The sequence below is a fragment of the Dermacentor silvarum genome, chromosome 11, assembly GCF_013339745.2.
Source record: "Dermacentor silvarum isolate Dsil-2018 chromosome 11, BIME_Dsil_1.4, whole genome shotgun sequence".
NCBI lineage: Eukaryota > Metazoa > Arthropoda > Arachnida > Ixodida > Ixodidae > Dermacentor > Dermacentor silvarum.
In genome coordinates, this window is record NC_051164.1 from 10,401,033 (window position 1) to 10,419,130 (window position 18,098).

General features: G+C 52.0%; 1 protein-coding gene across 1 annotated transcript; it reads left to right on the plus strand.

Annotated features, from left to right (window-relative positions):
* The first annotated feature begins 704 nt into the window (after positions 1-704).
* On the plus strand, positions 705-15,147 carry LOC119433649 (nascent polypeptide-associated complex subunit alpha, muscle-specific form-like). The gene is made up of 2 exons (XM_049659076.1): positions 705-970; positions 14,361-15,147. Exons 1-2 carry the CDS (start codon positions 705-707, stop codon positions 15,145-15,147), a joined length of 1,053 nt encoding a protein of 350 aa, XP_049515033.1.
* Positions 15,148-18,098: the final 2,951 nt, after the last annotated feature.

An 18,098-nucleotide genomic window follows, 5' to 3' on the forward strand; every position in this document is an offset into this window, starting at 1 on the left:
CATAGGAACCTGGTAACGCCGGTGTTCGGCACGATAGTGCTCAGTAACATCTTTAAAAGAAAGAAGAGGGCTGTGATCTGGGTCAAGGTCCTCCCAAGTGATGCCTGGTGCCCGGTAAGTGAGTGCGCGGGCTTCCTCATGGGCGGCTTCGTTACCTGGCATGCCTTGGTGGCCGGGGACCCATATGATTGAGCGATGAGTTGGGTTACAGTCTCGAATACTGCGGCGAAGAATTTTGTCAGCGAGAGGAGTGATCCATCCGAATTGAAAGTTACGACAGGCTCCGCGGGAGTCTGTGAGGATGAATTTAGAGTCGGGATGGGAGGCTGCGAGGGCGATCGCCACCTCCTCCGCGTGCGTTGAGCTGGGTGCTTTGAACGAGGGGCCGTCTACTTGTCTTTCCTCGTGTATGATTGCAGCCGTGTACCATCCCCCCCTGGAGTGGTTTGGACCTGCAATATCGACGTAGAAGACGTGTTTCTTAGAGCCATAGTGGCGGTGCAGGGCATCCGCCCGCGCCTGGCGCCGGCCATTATGGTCCTCCTTGTTCATCTTAGTTGGAAGGGGTCGAACGTAGAGGGCGCGTCTCCACAGTTCGGGCACTCGAACCCTTTCCATCGTATGGTGGTCATGTTTAATATGTAACCGGTCCAAGAGGCGCGACCGGACACGGTCTGGGCGAGACGCGTGTATTGGTTAACAAGATGCGCCTCGCGAAGTTCCCGATAGGTGTTCACCACCCCCAACGCGAGAAGACGCGCGTTGGAAGTGGAGATCGGGAGGTCGAGGGCTCTCTTGAGCATTTTGCGGAGTACAACCTCCAAGCAATCTTCGTGGGACAGGAGCTGTGGTTTTCAAAGTCAAACGCCGGTGGTGGACGCAGCTGGGCCATGCCATGTAGAGACGCAGCGGCCGACGAAGCAGCGAGCGTTCCAGTAGAGCCTGTACCGGTGGCCATGGCGAATCGAAGGTGACTTCCTCGATGGAGAGTAGCGGGGCCAAGGCCTCTGTCGAAGCCGCGAGTACGGGATCAGCCGAGACGCGATCCCTCTTCTGACACCATGTCGAGCGGGCGAGTGACACAGCAGCCAACTCTCCGGGCGGGCCAGTGCCCAACAGCGTTTATTGAACCCTTATATAGCCGAAGATGCCGTGCTACCATCTAGTGGTACTGCCGTACACTACAGAAACCATCAGCAGAAGACATACGTCGCAATGTCAGAGTTCTGGTCGATCCGCTCCTTTTAAATGCGAAGCGTTTCTTGGCGAACATTTGCTCATTTGACCGTATCTATCTATCTATCTATCTATCTATAGATAGATATATAGATAGAGTTCTGGTCGATCCGCTCCTTTTAAATGCGAAGCGTTTCTTGGCGAACATTTGCTCATTTGACCGTATCTATCTATCTATCTATCTATAGATAGATAGATAGATAGATAGATAGATAGATAGATAGATAGATAGATAGATAGATAGATAGATAGATAGTTTCCTCCACAGCTACCTTGGTTCTCCACAAGAAAAGTAGAAAGATACCTATCAAGAAAGGGGTCAGGCAAGGAGACACAATATCTCCAATGCTATTCACTGCATGCTTAGAAGAAGTATTCAAGCTGTTATACTGGGAAGGCTCAGGAGTGAGGATCAACGGCGAATATCTCAGCAACCTTCGGTTTGCAGATGACATTGTCCTATTCAGCAACAATGGAGACGAATTACAACAAATGATTGAGGACCTTAATCGAGAAAGTGTAAGAATTGGGTTGAAGATGAATATGCAGAAGACAAAGATAATGTTCAATAGCCTGGCAAGGGAACAAGAATTCAGGATCGCCACTCAGCCTCTAGAGTCTGTAAAGGAGTACGTTTATCTAGGTCAATTACTCACAGGGGACCCTGATCACGAGAAAGAAATTTACAGAAGAATAAAATTGGGTTGGAGTGCATACGGCAGGCATTACCAAATCCTGACTGGGAGCTTACCACTGTCGTTGAAAAGAAAAGTGTACAATCATTGCATTCTACCGGTGCTAACATATGGGGCAGAAACTTGGAGGTTAACAAAGAAGCTCGAGAACAAGTTAAGGACCGCACAAAGAGCGATGGAACGAAAAAATGTCACAGTTTCGCCCTAAGGGCGAAGCAATGAATGCGATAGCAACACAGCAATGTCATACGAAGTAAGGTGAGCGGCTTTGGTAGCAATATGAATTGTAGTAAACATGAGCTGATTAAGTAAGCAGGTGTGCTGCGGCGTAAGTAGACCGACATGAAGAGAGACTCGATGACCACGAGAAGGCGCGTGTGAAACGGTGGTGTTGATGAGAAGCGCTTCCCGTGGGCAGCGCGTACGAAAGGACACACCTGTAGCGCTGCACTGCCGATCCGGGCAGCATTGCATGTGTAGCGTGCGTCGGAAAATGTGGCCCGACTATTACTAACTGAATGAACAAGCGTGGTGTGAGCGCGCACAAACACGAATAGATCACACTGAATGACTCCAGACAACGACTGTCAAAACGCTGGCAGCAAGCATACGCCGCAGCGGGCGAAGGTACGTGCGGTCTATCGCTTCAACGGAAACTGAGCGGCGAATGCACGGCGCATAAAGGTCAGAGCCGTGTGGAGATAAGAGACGGTGCGGACGAGCGACGAGCGCGGTTGTTGGCAGAGTACTAGTGCGCCCCCCCCCCCCCCCGCTCCCTCCGGCGCTGGCTTCGTGCTTCCTTGCTTGCGCGTGGTAGATGGGTGCGTTCGCTCTCCGTGATGGCGCGCGTCCCCGCACGCTTCCGCTCGGGCATACGGCGCGCGGCGAAGATTTTATCTATAGGGAACCTCACGGCGACGGCGACGACCACGGCGACGCCGACGGCAGAAATCCGGTTGAAGTGTCTATATTGTCACGTAGTAGTGACGATGAAACAAACAGTCGTAAAACTGTGAATGACGAAACTGATTCTTTATTGGGCGAACCTGTGCCCACAAAAGCAAGTTACACTTGAAGCACAACGATAGCGGCGAACACAGTCGGCGATCGTCGAAATCTGATCAGCGGCGAAACGCGTCGGCTTTTATACCTGAGTCATCGAAGGTTCCAGATTAATCCCTGATGCCCGCGTGTCTTCCAGAAAGTTCTAGATAATTCGCGTCGCTCATACAATCAGATTACATGGGCGTCGGTGACCACAGACGACGGATAGAAGCATTGATAACGTCCGAGAAGCTTCCAATGCAGGCGCGTCCTGCGCGGAGCGATAACGTTTAACATTTGTCAGCCAGTGTTGAAAGCGGCCACCGGTGAAAGATAAACATGTGTACGTGTCAATACCCTCCCCTTAAAAAGCATCGTCCCGATGCTACAAACAAACACGAAAGCGAAAACAAAACCATGCGTAATAAACAAAATAACAAAAAAGAAAAAACAATAACAAAGTAACAAAGTACCTAAGTTTGTCAGCGGGCGTAGAAAGGCTTAAGACGCACCACGTGGATGACTTCAGGTCGTGCCCGGCGCCGCTGTGATTGCAAAATGCCGTCTGGCACGACCTCATAGTCCAGTGCGCCAATACGTCGGGTGATCTTATATGGTCCGAAATAGCGACGTAACAGCTTCTCGCTAAGTCCTCGTCGGCGTATCGGAGTCCAGACCCAAACACGGTCACCGGGCTGGTACTCGACGTAGCGTCGTCGAAGGTTGTAGTGTCGGCTGTCGGTCCTCTGCTGGTTCTTGATGCGCAGTCGGGCGAGCTGTCGACCTTCTTCGGCACGCTGCAAATAGGTGGCAACGTCGAGATTTTCTTCGTCGGTGACGTCCGGTAGCATGGCGTCAAGCGTCGTTGCCGGGTTCCTTCCGTAGACCAGGTTGAACGGCGCCATGTGCGTCGTTTCTTGCACGGCCGTGTTGTATGCGAAGGTCACGTACGGAAGGATGGCATCCCACGTCTTGTGTTCGACGTCGACGTACATTGCCAGCATGTCGGCGATGGTCTTATTTAGGCGCTCGGTGAGGCCATTCGTCTGCGGGTGGTAGGCGGTGGTCCGGCGATGGCTTGTGTGGCTGTATCGCAGGATGGCTTGAGTTAGTTCTGCCGTAAAGGCAGTACCTCTGTCGGTGATGAGGACTTCTGGGGCACCGTGACGCAGGAGGATGTTCTCAATGAAGAATCGGGCTACCTCGGCAGCACTGCCTTTGGGCAAGGCTTTTGTTTCGGCGTAGCGGGTGAGGTAGTCCGTAGCTACGACGATCCATTTATTCCCGGACGTCGACGTCGGAAAAGGCCCCAGTAAGTCCATCCCAATCTGCTGGAACGGTCGGCGAGGTGGCTCGATCGGCTGTAGAAGTCCGGCTGGCCTTGTCGGCGGTGTTTTGCGTCGCTGACAGTCTCGGCATGTCCTTACGTAATGGGCGACGTCGGCAGAGAGGCGAGGCCAGTAGTATTTCTCTTGTATCCTCGCGAGCGTGCGGGAAAAACCGAGGTGTCCAGCCGTTGGGTCGTCATGGAGAGCTTGCAGAACCTCTGGACGCAATGCTGAGGGTACCACGAGGAGGTAGTTGGCTCGGAGAGGCGAGAAGTTCTTCTTTAGGAGAATGTCGTTTTGCAAGAAAAACGACGCCAATCCTCGCCTGAACACCTTCGGCACAGTGACGGTCTTGCCTTCCAGGTAGTCTACAAGGTTCCTTAGTTCCGGGTCGGCTCGCTGTTGTTCGGCGAATTCGTCGGCACTGATGGGTCCCAAGAAAGTGTCGTCATCCTGGTCATCCTGTGGCGGCGATTCGACGGGGGCGCGAGACAAGCAGTCGGCGTCAGAGTGCTTTCGCCCGGACTTGTAAACGACGGTGATGTCGAATGCTTGAAGTCTCAGACTCCATCGTGCGAGGCGACCTGAAGGATCCTTCAAGTTAGCTAGCCAACACAAGGCGTGGTGGTCGCTCACAACTTTGAAGGGCCTGCCATAGAGGTAGGGGCGAAACTTTGATGTAGCCCAGATGATGGCGAGGCACTCCTTTTCTGTTGTGGAATAATTTGATTCCGCCTTCGATAGCGACCGGCTAGCGTAACTTACAACCCTTTCTAGTCCGTCAGTCCTCTGCACAAGCACGGCGCCGAGTCCTACGCTGCTTGCGTCGGTGTGGACTTCGGTATCGGCGTTTTCGTCGAAATGCGCAAGGATGGGCGGCGATTGTAGGCGTCGCTTCAGTTCTTCAAATGCTTCGATTTGCGGCGTCTCCCACTTGAACTCGACGTCGGCCTTCGTGAGGTACGTCAGTGGCTCGGCGATCCGTGAAAAATCCTTGACGAAGCGCCTGTAATAGGCGCACAGGTCAAGAAATCTACGCACTGCCTTCTTGTCGGCGGGCGGAGGAAAGTCAGTGATGGCCGCCGTTTTCTGTGGGTCAGGGCACACTCCAGACTTGTTGATGACATGGCCCAAAAACAAGAGCTCCTCGTATGCGAAGCGGCACTTTTCTGGCTTCAACGTGAGTCCGGAGGTCTTGATAGCTTGAAGAACTGTTTCAAGGCGCCGCAGGTGTTCTTCGAAGCTTGAGGCAAACACAACGACGTCGTCCAAATACACGAGGCAAGTCTGCCACTTCAAGCCTGCCAGTACTGTATCCATGACGCGTTGGAAAGTCGCAGGTGCCGAGCAAAGACCAAACGGCATGACCTCGAACTCGAACAGTCCGTCTGGTGTTATAAGGGCAGTCTTCTCCCGGTCCCTCTCGTCGACTTCGATTTGCCAGTAGCCGGTTTTGAGGTCCATCGACGAAAAATACTTTGCGTTGTAGAGTCGATCCAAGGCGTCGTCAATCCGTGTGGGAGGGGGTATACGTCCTTCTTCGTGATCTTGTTGAGGCGACGATAATCGACGCAGAAACGTAGGGTTCCATCCTTCTTCTTCACTAACACCACGGGGGACGCCCACGGACTCTTGGACGGCTGGATGATGTCGTCGCGTAGCATTTCGTCGACTTGTTGCCTTATGGCTTCACGTTCGCGCGCCGAAACTCGGTACGGGCTCTGACGGAGTGGGCGGACATTTTCGTCGGTGATGATGCGGTGCTTGGCGACAGGGGTTTGTCGAACTTTTGACGCCGACGAGAAGCAGTCCTTGTATTGCAGGAGCAGAGCTTTTAGTTGTTCTTTCTTATGCCTGGGAAGGTTCTGATGTGTACGTGTCAATATAATTGCTATCGCAATAAAATCTTAGGACTTAGGACTAATGTTAAGAGACAGGAGGAGAGCGGTGTGGATCAGAGAACAAACGGGGATAGCCGATGTTCTAGTTGACATTAAGCGGAAGAAATGGAGCTGGGCAGGCCATGTAATGCGTAGGATGGATAACCGGTGGACCATTAGGGTTACAGAATGGATACCAAGAGAAGGGAAGCGCAGTCGAGGTCGGCAGAAAACCAGATGGGATGATGAAGTTAGGAAATTTGCAGGCGCAAGTTGGAATACGCTAGCGCAAGACAGGGGTAATTGGAGATCGCAGGGAGAGGCCTTCGTCCTGCAGTGGACATAAAATATAGGCTGATGATGATGATGATGATGATGATGATGATGATCTATCTAGCCGCCTTCGACTTTGCGCTCTCGTGGTCCTTTCGGTAACTTGTTATGTACCAAAATTGGCATACTATGACAAGAGTATATGATGAACATAAATAATATGTCATGACTCATGACATGAATATCATGACATGCGTGTCATGCAGGTCATGAAACAGCCGCCTACGTCTTGGTGCTCTCATGGTCGTTTCGTTAACTTGGTAGGTACCAAAATTGATATATTATGACAGGAGTCTATGAAAAACATAAGTGATAGGTCATGACAAAAATATCATGACATGTGTGTCATGTAGGTCATGACAATGACCCAGCGAAAAAGTTTAACACTCAAAAACCACTCAAATGGGTTTGGGCGCGGGTACTAAGTGAAGGAAACACTACAGGATACTGTTAAAAGTAATAGTCATGAGCATGACTCAGCAAAAATGATAATGACTCAGTAAAAAAATATTAACGCTCAAAAACCACTGGAATGGGTTCGGACGTGGGCACTAAGTGAAGGGAACACTAAAGGACGATGGTAGAAATCATAGTCATGAGCATGACTCAGCAAAATGAAATGACTCAGCGAAAAAGTATAGCACTCAAAAACCACTGAAATGGGTTCGGACGTGGGAACTAAGTAAAGGAAACACTACTGGATCTGCTGGTAGAAGTAATAGTCATGAGCATTACTCAGAAAAAATGAGAATGACTCCAGCGAAAAAAATATTAACACTGAAAAACCACTGAAATGGGTTCGGACGTGGGTACTAAAGAAAGCAAACACTAAAGGATGCTGGTAGAAGGCATAGTCATGAGCATGTCACAGCGAAATGACAACGACTCAGCGAAAGAAGATTAACACTGAAAAACACTGAAATGAGTTTGGACGTGGGTACTAAGGGAAGCAAACACTAAAGGATGCTGGTAGAAGTCATAGTCATGAGCATGACACAGCGAAATGACAATGACTCAGCGAAAGAAGATTAACACTGAAAAACACTGAAATGAGTTCGGACATGGGTACTAAGGGAAGCAAACACTAAAGGATGCTGGTAGAAGTCATAGTCATGAGCATGACACAGCGAAATGACAATGACTCAGCGAAAGAAGATTTACACTGAAAACCACTGAAATGAGTTCGGACGTCGGTACTAATGGAAGCAAACACTAAAGGATGATGGTAGAAGTCATAGTCATGAGCATGACACAGCGTAATGACAATGACTCAGCGAAAGAAGATTAACACTGAAAAACACTGAAATGAGTTCTGACGTGGGTACTAAGTGAAGGAAACACTATAGGATGTTGGTAGAAGTCATAGTCACGAGTATGACAAAAGCTTTCGCCCTAAGGTCTCTTACGTGTAGATAAAGGGACTCCTGAGGACTCATGACATGAATGTCATGACATGCGTGTCATGTAGGTCATGAAAGAGCCGCCTACGTCTTGGTGCTCTCATGGTCGTTTCGTTAACTTGGTAGGCTCCCCGCACACTGCTTCGCATAACATCGATTCCCACAGGGCGTGGGGTCTGTCGGATTTTTTTATATTTGCAGAATACCAGAACTAAAGAGAGCACGCGTGATACCGATATGTAAAGGCGGAGATGCATCGCATCCAAACTATCACCAGGTAGCCTTTTTTAAATTGTGGGCGTTTATTACGCACGTCTTCTTCATCTGTATATTATCATTATCATCCTACGTTGCGCGATCCTCATCTTCAGTTATGTGTGATCATCATCATCATCGAGTGTGTGCTTTTGCTGGTTCGCTCCCAAGTACTCGGGCCGAATAGACGTCGTGCCAACAGAGACGTCATAATAAAATGTCACAGTTTCGCCCTAAGGGCGAAGCAATGAATGCGATAGCAACACAGCAATGTCATACGAAGTAAGGTGAGCGGCTTTGGTAGCAACAACACGCAGAACTGTTGTCGACGCCATCGGCGTTTTGCCCGCGTTAGCTCAAAATGCGTGCGGCGTTGGTGACTGTTGCTGGAGCCTCTGATATAAATAGGCACTTGGTGCCGCAGCTAAACGTCGCCTCCCTTCCCTCCCCCTCCCCCACGGCCTCTCGCGCGTCCGAAGAAGGCGCGTTTGCTCTACATATATGGTGATTGTAAAGGAGAAAAGAGACGCCTACTTCTGCAGCCCTTAAGCGAGCACGGCGCAGAACGCGCGTTTGTTCTCCGCCGTGCGTTCACTCCCCGTGAAAGACGCGCCCCTCGCGCCCTTTCACTCGCACATACAGCGTTCGGCGCGCGGCGACAGGGCTCTCCGCACGCCTCTAAGGACATTTCTACAAGCGGGAAGGCCTCACGGCCTCCCACTCCACCCCGGGCCTGACCGGCCTGGCACAACACCCCTGCAGACTCTGCAGCACGCCAAGGCCTTCCATCTCGGCCTGATACGTGCCGCCTATGCCTGCCGGTTTTGCTTCGCCCAGCCATGGCGTCTCCACTCTATCCCTTCTTTCGCTCCCACTTACCCCTCCCCGTTGGCGCTGAGCCGTGCTCCCTCAAGGGCTGCAGAAGATAGCGCCAACCTTTCCCTTTCCCTCAAGAACCACTTACCCCCCGCGGCGACGATTTCATCTCCAAATGACGTCATACGGAACCTCACGGCGACGCCGACGGCGACGGCGACGCCGACGGCAGAAATCTGCTTTTGAGTGTCCATATAATTGCTATCGCAATAATATATATCTAAGGCTTTCGATTCGGTAAGCCACAGTACTCTATGTGCTAAACGTCAAAATTGCGGGTTTCGGGGACATTTCCCGGCATTTCTACAAAACTAATAAGTACTTGGTAACCCGATCTCAGATTGCATATATTGGTGACATAAATAGTTCTTTACGGTACCGTAAAGCAGGGGTTCCACAGAGTTCAGTTTTGTCTCCGCTTCTTTTACAGCGTAAGCTTTTATGGGCTCATTCCAATAGCCGTTTTGGGTCACGATGATGCCGCCGCCGCCGCCCCGTAGCCGACTATCGTATGCGAAAAGAAGTACCCGCTCTCCGCCGGGATCGAGCCCAGGCCCGCTGCCAGGGAGGCCGATACCCTACCACTGAGCCATGCAAGCGCTTCCTATCCGAGAACGGGAAAGGCGCTAGCCATCGGCGATGGAACGCGTCGGCTTGCACGCGCGACGGCGTCCCAAGCAGGCCGCGTCGGGCGCGTTGCAATGGGAGCGAATGTGATATCCGTAGTTTCATTGTCGGCCGCTTGGCCGTGCCGAACGACGCTAGCCATCGACGGTGGAACGCGTCGACTTGCACACGCGTCGGCTTGCACGCGCGACGGCGTCCCAAGCGCGTTCCTGAAGCATTCACTCAAATTATTAGGTAGTACTGTCGACACGCTCGTATATCTTACGCTACAGTGTACTAGTACACTGTACTTACGCTGTGACTGTGCTGCGTGTGCCGCGCTGACCTGGCATTTTTTAATTTGTACGTTTGTGACTTGGGACAAGTAACTATTTCGTGTAAAATTTTTCAGTATGCTGATGGTTGCTGCACATGCACATGCATGTGCACATGCAGTATGAAGCAGCTGTCGCTTTAATTCAAAGCGATATAAAACATGTGATGAATTGGTTTCCAAAGAACTGTATAAAAGTCATTGCTCGGGAAACTCGATTAGTGTGTTTCAGAAATCCGTTTATAAGGCTTTTATAACAAGCCGACATGTACTCCTTCACGGTTCTGATTGCTTAGACTGTGTTTGAGCCCTAGTACAACATGCGGACAGTGTCAAGTACCTTGGAGTCTGTTTTGAGACAGACTTATCTTGGAATCATGCACTATCACTTTAAAAAATGATAGTGCGCGCTTTAGGCTATATACTCGCATATAAGGTACGGCATTTGCTGGTTTTTTATTAGAATGAATTTTCAAAATATAAAATTGACAGTCCATTAAAAATCATACCAGAAAAATGTCACAGTTTCGCCCTAAGGGCGAAGCAATGAATGCGATAGCAACACAGCAATGTCATACGAAGTAAGGTAGCAATATGAATTGTAGTAAACATGAGCTGATTAAGTAAGCAGGTGTGCTGCGGCGTAAGTAGACCGACATGAAGAGAGACTCGATGACCACGAGAAGGCGCGTGTGAAACGGTGGTGTTGATGAGAAGCGCTTCCCGTGGGCAGCGCGTGCGAAGGGACACACCTGTAGCGCTGCACTGCCGATCCGGGCAGCATTGCATGTGTAGCGTGCGTTGGAAAATGTAGCCCGACTATTACGAACTGAATGAACAAGCGTGGTGTGAGCGCGCACAAACACGAAGAGATCACACTGAATGACAGCAGACAACGATTGTCAAAACGCTGGCAGCAAGCATACGCCGCAGCGGGCGAAGGTACGTGCGGTCTATCACTTCAACGGAAACTGAGCGGCGAATGCACGGCGCATAAAGGTCAGAGCCGTGTGGAGATAAGAGACGGTGCGAGCGAGCGACGAGCGCGGTTGTTGGCAGAGAAGTGCGCCCCCCCCCCTACTTGCTCCCTCCGGCGCTGGCTTCCTGCTTCCTTGCTTGCGCGTGGGAGATTGAGTGCGTTCGCTCTCCGTGATAGCGCGCGTCCCCGCACGCTTCCGCTCGGGCATACGGGGCGCGGAGAAGATTTTATCCATAGGGAACCTCACGGCGACGGCGACGGCGACGGCAGAAATCCGGTTGAAGTGTCCATATAATTGCTATCGCAATAAATGTGTTGCGTACAACCAAATCACGGATAGCTTATTTCGGGAATTAGAAATACCATATTTTGAGTCTTCAACAATTGTGATGCGTTATTTCCGGAGTAACGATTTCTGCGAACCTGTCCATAAGAGTGTTGCTTTGCGTAAACATCCCAGATATGTAGTTCTTCGGCCAACAACTAGTTATGGAAAAGGACAAAGAAGCAATGATAGAATAGGAGTTTTCACGTGTATAATGTCTATTTTGTTGTAGTGTGATCTTTTCCAAAATTAATGTAAGACGCATGTTCTCACGATTTCTTTTTTGTTGTTCTCGATAGGTTGTAACTTTGTCTACATCTTGTTTCATTTTTACTCAATTTTAATGATTTTTACTTATCATGTTTACCTGAGGAACCTGTGATACGTTATTCTTTATTCTTCTTTATTTTTTTTAGTTAAAGTACATTTAGTTTGTCTGTAATAAGGTTACAGAAGGCATTGCCCTGACTGCCAGGTTTCTGCCATACAAGCCCACGGAAGGCTTCAGCAGACCTAGCAAAAATATTCGTATAAATTGTTTATTTGTATAAAGATTATTTTTATTATTACTAATGCGTTAGAATTCTTGGAGCATTTCATGCACTTTCTGGGAGCTATCTACTTACGTATATTCGTATCTAACCGTTTTTCTGCTTCCCTGGATCACTGCGTAGTCCGAAGTCGAATTGGTAGCACATAGGGCTACTGTGCTGAGGTAACAGGGTTCGAAACCAATCACTGCACCAACTTGCGTCACTAAGTACGCGGTAATGTCTACAAGCGAGCCGCTGTCTCCAACCAACCCCTTTCTCGCCAATATGGATCACTGTAGACGCGGGACTTGGTAGACACCGCTGTACGGAGACTTTCAATGAACCTCTTTGATGCCAACTTGGGTCAATGTGCCAGCAGATGTTTCTCGCAGTTCAATGAATGACGCCAACTTGTGTATCTATAGGTATGTGCCACTGCAACGCTATACAATGACGAAAAATATCCCTTAAATTTATCCGATGCCGAACGCAATCGAACCCACGTCACAAAGATTCCCCAAAGATAGCTACCGGACGAATTACCAGGCTGCGCCACAAATGCACTCGGTGTGTGCTGCGTTTACAGCGAAGCTGTCTATGGCTATGGTTCTATGCATTTTTCGCGTGCATCCATAAATTTTCGTGTGCAAAAACTCAGCTCCCGAATTAGATGCAAAATCGCTTCATTCTGTGCAAAAGCTTATACGTCTCATAAATTGGATATGCATTTTCAGTAGATTCTTTATCATCAGGCCCCATTTTCACAATTTGTATAGACTCTCAGGCAGACAATATGAGTTTCGCAAAGATTTGCCGCTGTGCGATCTGCGTCGGCGATGTGTACGCTCGCACCGCCCTCCCTCTGTCGTCGTTCCAAGTGCCTAGTTTCCTTCCGCTCTCCAGGCGTGACAGTCCCGTCGTACGTGTCTAGTTTCCTCCGGCTCCCCGAGGTGGCGGTAGTCTTCCACGCGATTGTATGCCGCCGATCAACACCGCCGACCAAATAAAAATGTGTGCGTGTCTTCGGGATGACCGCCGTCGCCGCTCAAGAGAAATAAAATTTGCTCATATCTTTGATCTAAATTCTGTGAGCAAATCTAAATATTGGATAACTTGGCAAACAATTTATGCAAAAAGCACCAACAATTTACACAGAAAAAAGCAAAAAGAAATTGTAGAGGCATGCTGCATAGCAAAGGCCGAATATTCTAACGTATCACTACTTGATTTTGTCCTTGTCCTGTATTTTTTTTTTTTTTACTTTGGTTCGTGGTATTACACATCGGAATAAGCAACAGAGCGTGCTTGGCAGCAGCGCATCTGGCACGACGGCATCTGGCAAGTATTGGCAGCTTGGTTGCATTCGCAGCCAGTGTAGCCCGACTGCGCAACGGCAAAGTGGACCTTGGGCCAAGCCTAAAATGGCAGCGTCGGTACATGTCATCCAGCGCAAACTTATGCGAATTCCGTGTAGTCAGCGTGTCGACCATCTAGGTATTCTCCTTCCTCGCGAACGTTTCATCACGTGGACAAGCCTGTCAAAATAAGAAGATCCGCGGCGCAATTACAAGAAAATCCGGGCCGTCCAAATGAGTCAAATAAAAGAACTTCCAAATGGTTCGAGGACGGCCCGAGCGGTACGGGGAGACGCTGCGAGCGCGCGACCAGGTCGGTCGTGCAGCACACCGGCTCCGTCCATTTTCGATCGGAACCCTGGACTACCTTTTCGTACCCCCACGGAAATCTCACCACCGTAACCGGAATGTGATCCGGTTCATCTGGATACCTTATTCCGGCAAGTGGCCCACTTCTACGTCTTTTACGGGCGATCGACGTCTCGACGCCGGAGGCAACGCCGCTAGGCACCTCCCGGCAAAACGGGCGGCCGGCGGGAACTCAAGTTGGACATGACCCTCACAGCATGATGTGGACCACCGTCCCGTCCTCGGACAGCGGACCGGAGCTGCCCCAACCCTTCAAGAGCGCCGCGGTCGCTCGCCGAGAGCAAGCGAGCAACGCAGTAACGGCGGCTTCCGCCAACGCGGCGTCCCGGACGCAGCTGCTGACGCCGAAGCTCGTACCTGCTCCCCAACTCTCGCGCCGCCTGCGCCGCGCTCCGCGGACCCGCAGCAGGGGAAGAAGTGGCCTTTGTGGCAACCTCAACCTCTACCGAAGCCGAAAGCAACAGACTTCGTCGTTGTACTCAAACCCCGGACACAGTTATCCCTCGCCACCGTTTTCCCTGAGAACGGAGCTGGTCGCGCGCTCATCGCCCACCTTGGAGCGACCGCGACTCGGCTGGTCACAGTTGTGATGGTGCGGGAACAAAACCTCATTTTAACTTACACTTCGAACCCGCCCCTGTTCGGGTACCTGCGTGCGGACACTCAAGACTCCTGTTATGGAGTAGTGACGGTGCGCAGCTCCGACACCGAAGCCACTCTTCGTGAAAGCCTCTACTGGCCTGAAGGCGAAATCTTACACGTCCGGCGATTGGGCACCTCCAATAAGATGCGTCTCACCTTTTCCGGCCCAGGTACGTCTCTTACGGCGCCCTGCTGATCCCGGTGCAGCCGTACAAGAAAACTGTACCAGCCTGCGGTCGGTGCGGTTCCGTTGGGCATCGGGCCGACAGCTGCCCCCGCCCCAAACCAGACCTCTGCGGCATCTGCGGAAAAGCAGTGCCGCTCACGGATGGCGCCCGCGCCCCTCACGAGTGTACGCCCAGGTGCGCTCTATGTGCCGGACCCCACGTCACCGCGGACCGGTGCTGTAAAGAGCGCTACAGGACGCCGCCACCCAAATCACCTACTCCTCCACCGGAGGGTCAAGCCGGCCCCAAGAAGCAAAAACGTCGACGCCCACGGAAACCGAGGAAGACGGGCCCTCCGGCTTCGCCGCAGAGGGCTCAGCCCCCTGCCACCAACCCTACCCCACCCCCGCACCCTGACGCGGGGGCTATCGGGCCTTCCCTGCGAGGCCAAACTGCGGATGGACCGCCAACCAGAAAGTCCACTACGAGGCAAGTTTCGCCCACCTCACCCAAACCGCACCCGCCGTCACCTGAACCCAAACGTACTGCCAAGGGGGATCTCTCGTGGGCCACCCGCGTCCGGCAAGGACCTCAGGTAAGTGGCTCGGGCGGGGCAGCCTCTCCGCCCCCACCATCCATGATCCCTAACCCCAAGCCGGCGACCCCTTCCACTCCCACCCGGGAACAAATTGCAATCCGTCAGTTACAGGCCCAGGTTGCCTCGTTAACGCAGGCGGTGGAGGCGCTCGCGAACCGCTTGCCCTCAGCTAACCCGACACCGTCCGGGTAGGCGCCTGAGGCGATGGATAGTGCCCTCTCTGAACATAGGGACACCACAGCACTCCTCGCCCCGATTGAGGCGCGTGTTAGCAGCTTAGAGGCCCATGTGGCATCCATAGTGACCACGATTGAGGACCGATTGGCCGCCGCCCTCCAAACCGTTGTCGACCGCATCCCGGGCATGATAGTTGCCCAGTTGTCCAAACACGCATTCAGCACCAGCCGCCCCAAACTTGAACGTATATCTAAGTCACAAGCACCCCGACCAACCCCCCAGGTGGCCGCGGTTGACAGACAGTCCAAAGTTTCGATCGCAACCTCGGATGTAAGCACCGGATCGAGCAGCGGAGCCCCTATGGACCTCTCTGCTCTCCTGGAGGCCCCCCAAATTTCTAGCTCCCACGATGGCGGGCAACGGCTCTAGATCGCACCGCGCCCGCGCAAATTCGGATCCATTTACAACCCTACAATGGAACTGCCGGGGATTTAAAGCACGCACTAAGCGGGCTGCTCTCCGGCTCCACTTGGAAAGCTATTCACATCTGCCCGCGCTAGTGGCTCTTCAGGAGCCGGGTGAGCACGTCGCCCTCACAAATTATACAGTGTACCAAAGGGATGCGCAAACCGCACTATGCGTGCATCGAAATTACACCGCCGATTCGGTGTATCTCGACTGCGATCCGCTTTACTCGTGTGTTATGGTGACTCTCCTCCCGCTTAGGAAGCAGGACCCGTCCACACACATCCTCAACATCTACAGTTCACCTAATCAGCCTAACGTTACTTACGCCGACGTTTTTAGCAAAGCCCTAACAGTGGCAGGCAGGGAGCCGCTCGTCATAGTAGGTGATTTTAATGCTCCTAGTCCCCACTGGGGTTACCGTAAGGAGGAACGACGTGGTAGGAAACTGGCGGAACTTATTTCCACCATGGACCCCACCATCCGAAACGGACCCTGCACACCCGACCCGCATTGGCAACTCCGTGACTCGAGACACATGTCCCGATCTCACACTCACCAAGAACATCAGACATGCAGAGTGGCTCAATACCGAGGAAATCCTCGGCAGTGACCACTGCATTCTTCTGTTCACAATCCGAACGCACCCCCTTACCCGTCCCCACCACCAAGCGAAACTTCCGGACTGGACCAAATTCCGTTCGGATTACACGAATACGACTTCCATAGCTCACCAGGGCTGCGCCACTTGGTCTCAACACCTCGTGACGTCACTTCATCAAACCGAGCAGACGGTTCAGCTCTCAGAGGCCACACCGGCGGTGGATAACCATCTCCTGCATCTCTGGGAGGCTCGCCATAGCCTAGTCCGCCGATGGCGCCGACAAAAGCATTATCGTCAGCTCAAAATCCGCATCGCAGCCCTCACCCAAGAAGCGGACGAGTACGCGGCCCAGCTCGCCGACTCTAATTGCTGTAACACTGCCGCCAAGCAGATGTCAAACCGCAACACGTGGCGTCTCTTCAGGGCCCTCATCGACCCTAGCCAAACGCGCACAGAAACGCAAAAACATCTTCAACGCGCGTTTCACATGTGGGTGACGCGGACAAACTAGCACAGGCTCTTAGAGATAGATATCTCTGTAGCCAACAGGACCCCCTCGGACTAGCGTACTGCTATGCAGGCTCGGAGAACGCATACTTAGATCGTTGTTTTCAACTCCACGATCTGAAGGCGGCCCTGTCCAAAATGAAGCGAGGAACGGCGCCGGGTCGGGATCGAGTGACTGTTAAGCTTCTAGCCAACCTCCCAGACCCGGCATACCTTCACCTCCTCGACTACTTCAATCAAATCTGGGAGGGGCGCGAGCCACTACCGATTGATTGGAAAACGGCCTTAGTCACTTTCATTCCCAAACCGGGCAAGCTTATAAACATCGAAAATCTCCGACCCATTTCCTTAACCTCGTGTGTGGGGAAGCTTATGGAAACAATGGTTAGACATAGGCTCTCCGATTACCTCGAGGCCCGCCACACCTTTGCCGACACTATGTACGGCTTTCGTCCACATCGCTCTGCTCAGGACATCCTCCTGCAACTCCATTGTGACGTTATAGAACCGATCGAACATCCCAGTGACGACAAGGTAGTCCTCGCCTTAGATCTCAAGGGAGCCTTCGATAACGTCACTCACGACATCATTCTCTTTCACCTGTCCCAAACGGACTGTGGCCATAATGCTTTCAGGTACGTCCGTCAGTTCCTGATGGAACGGCAGGCGTACCTCCGCATTCAAGACAAGGAGCATGGCCCGTACCCTCTGGGTGTACCCAGAGGGTACGGGCACACAAGGAACACCACAAGGAGCGGTCCTCTCTCCTCTCCTGTTCAATCTCGCCATGGCTCACCTCCCCCCATTGCTAAAGGATGTCCCAGGAGTGCAGCACGCTCTGTACGCCGACGACATCACGCTGTGGGCAACCCAGGGTTCCCTTGGTAGTATTGCAACAAGCAGCATCGGTCGTGGATGACTACGCCCGACGTTGCGGTCTCGAATGCTCGCCTACTAAATCAGAGTACGTGCATCTTCGCCCCAAACCAAAAGACACAACTCAAATTGTACTCTCACTGCATACCGGGCCTATCCCGGAACCCGACGAAATCGCATCCTGGGGCTCTTCATACACAAGAGTCGAAAAGTGGATACAACCCTGCGCAAGTTACGTACGGTCGGGGATCAGGTGGGCTGCATGGTCCGCCGGGTCTCGAACAAGCGGGGGGGGGGGTCTTAAGAGTCAAGATGCTCTGCGCCTCGCCAACGCTTTCGTGACCAGTCGAATCCTCTATTCGACACCCTACCTGCGTTTGCGCAAGTGCGATGAGAACATGCTAGAATGTATTCTCCGCAAAATTTACAAACGCGCCCTAGACCTCCCGATCTCGACGTCTAACCAGCGTCTTGCAGACTTGGGCATGACCAACACTGTATGGGGAGCTCAAAG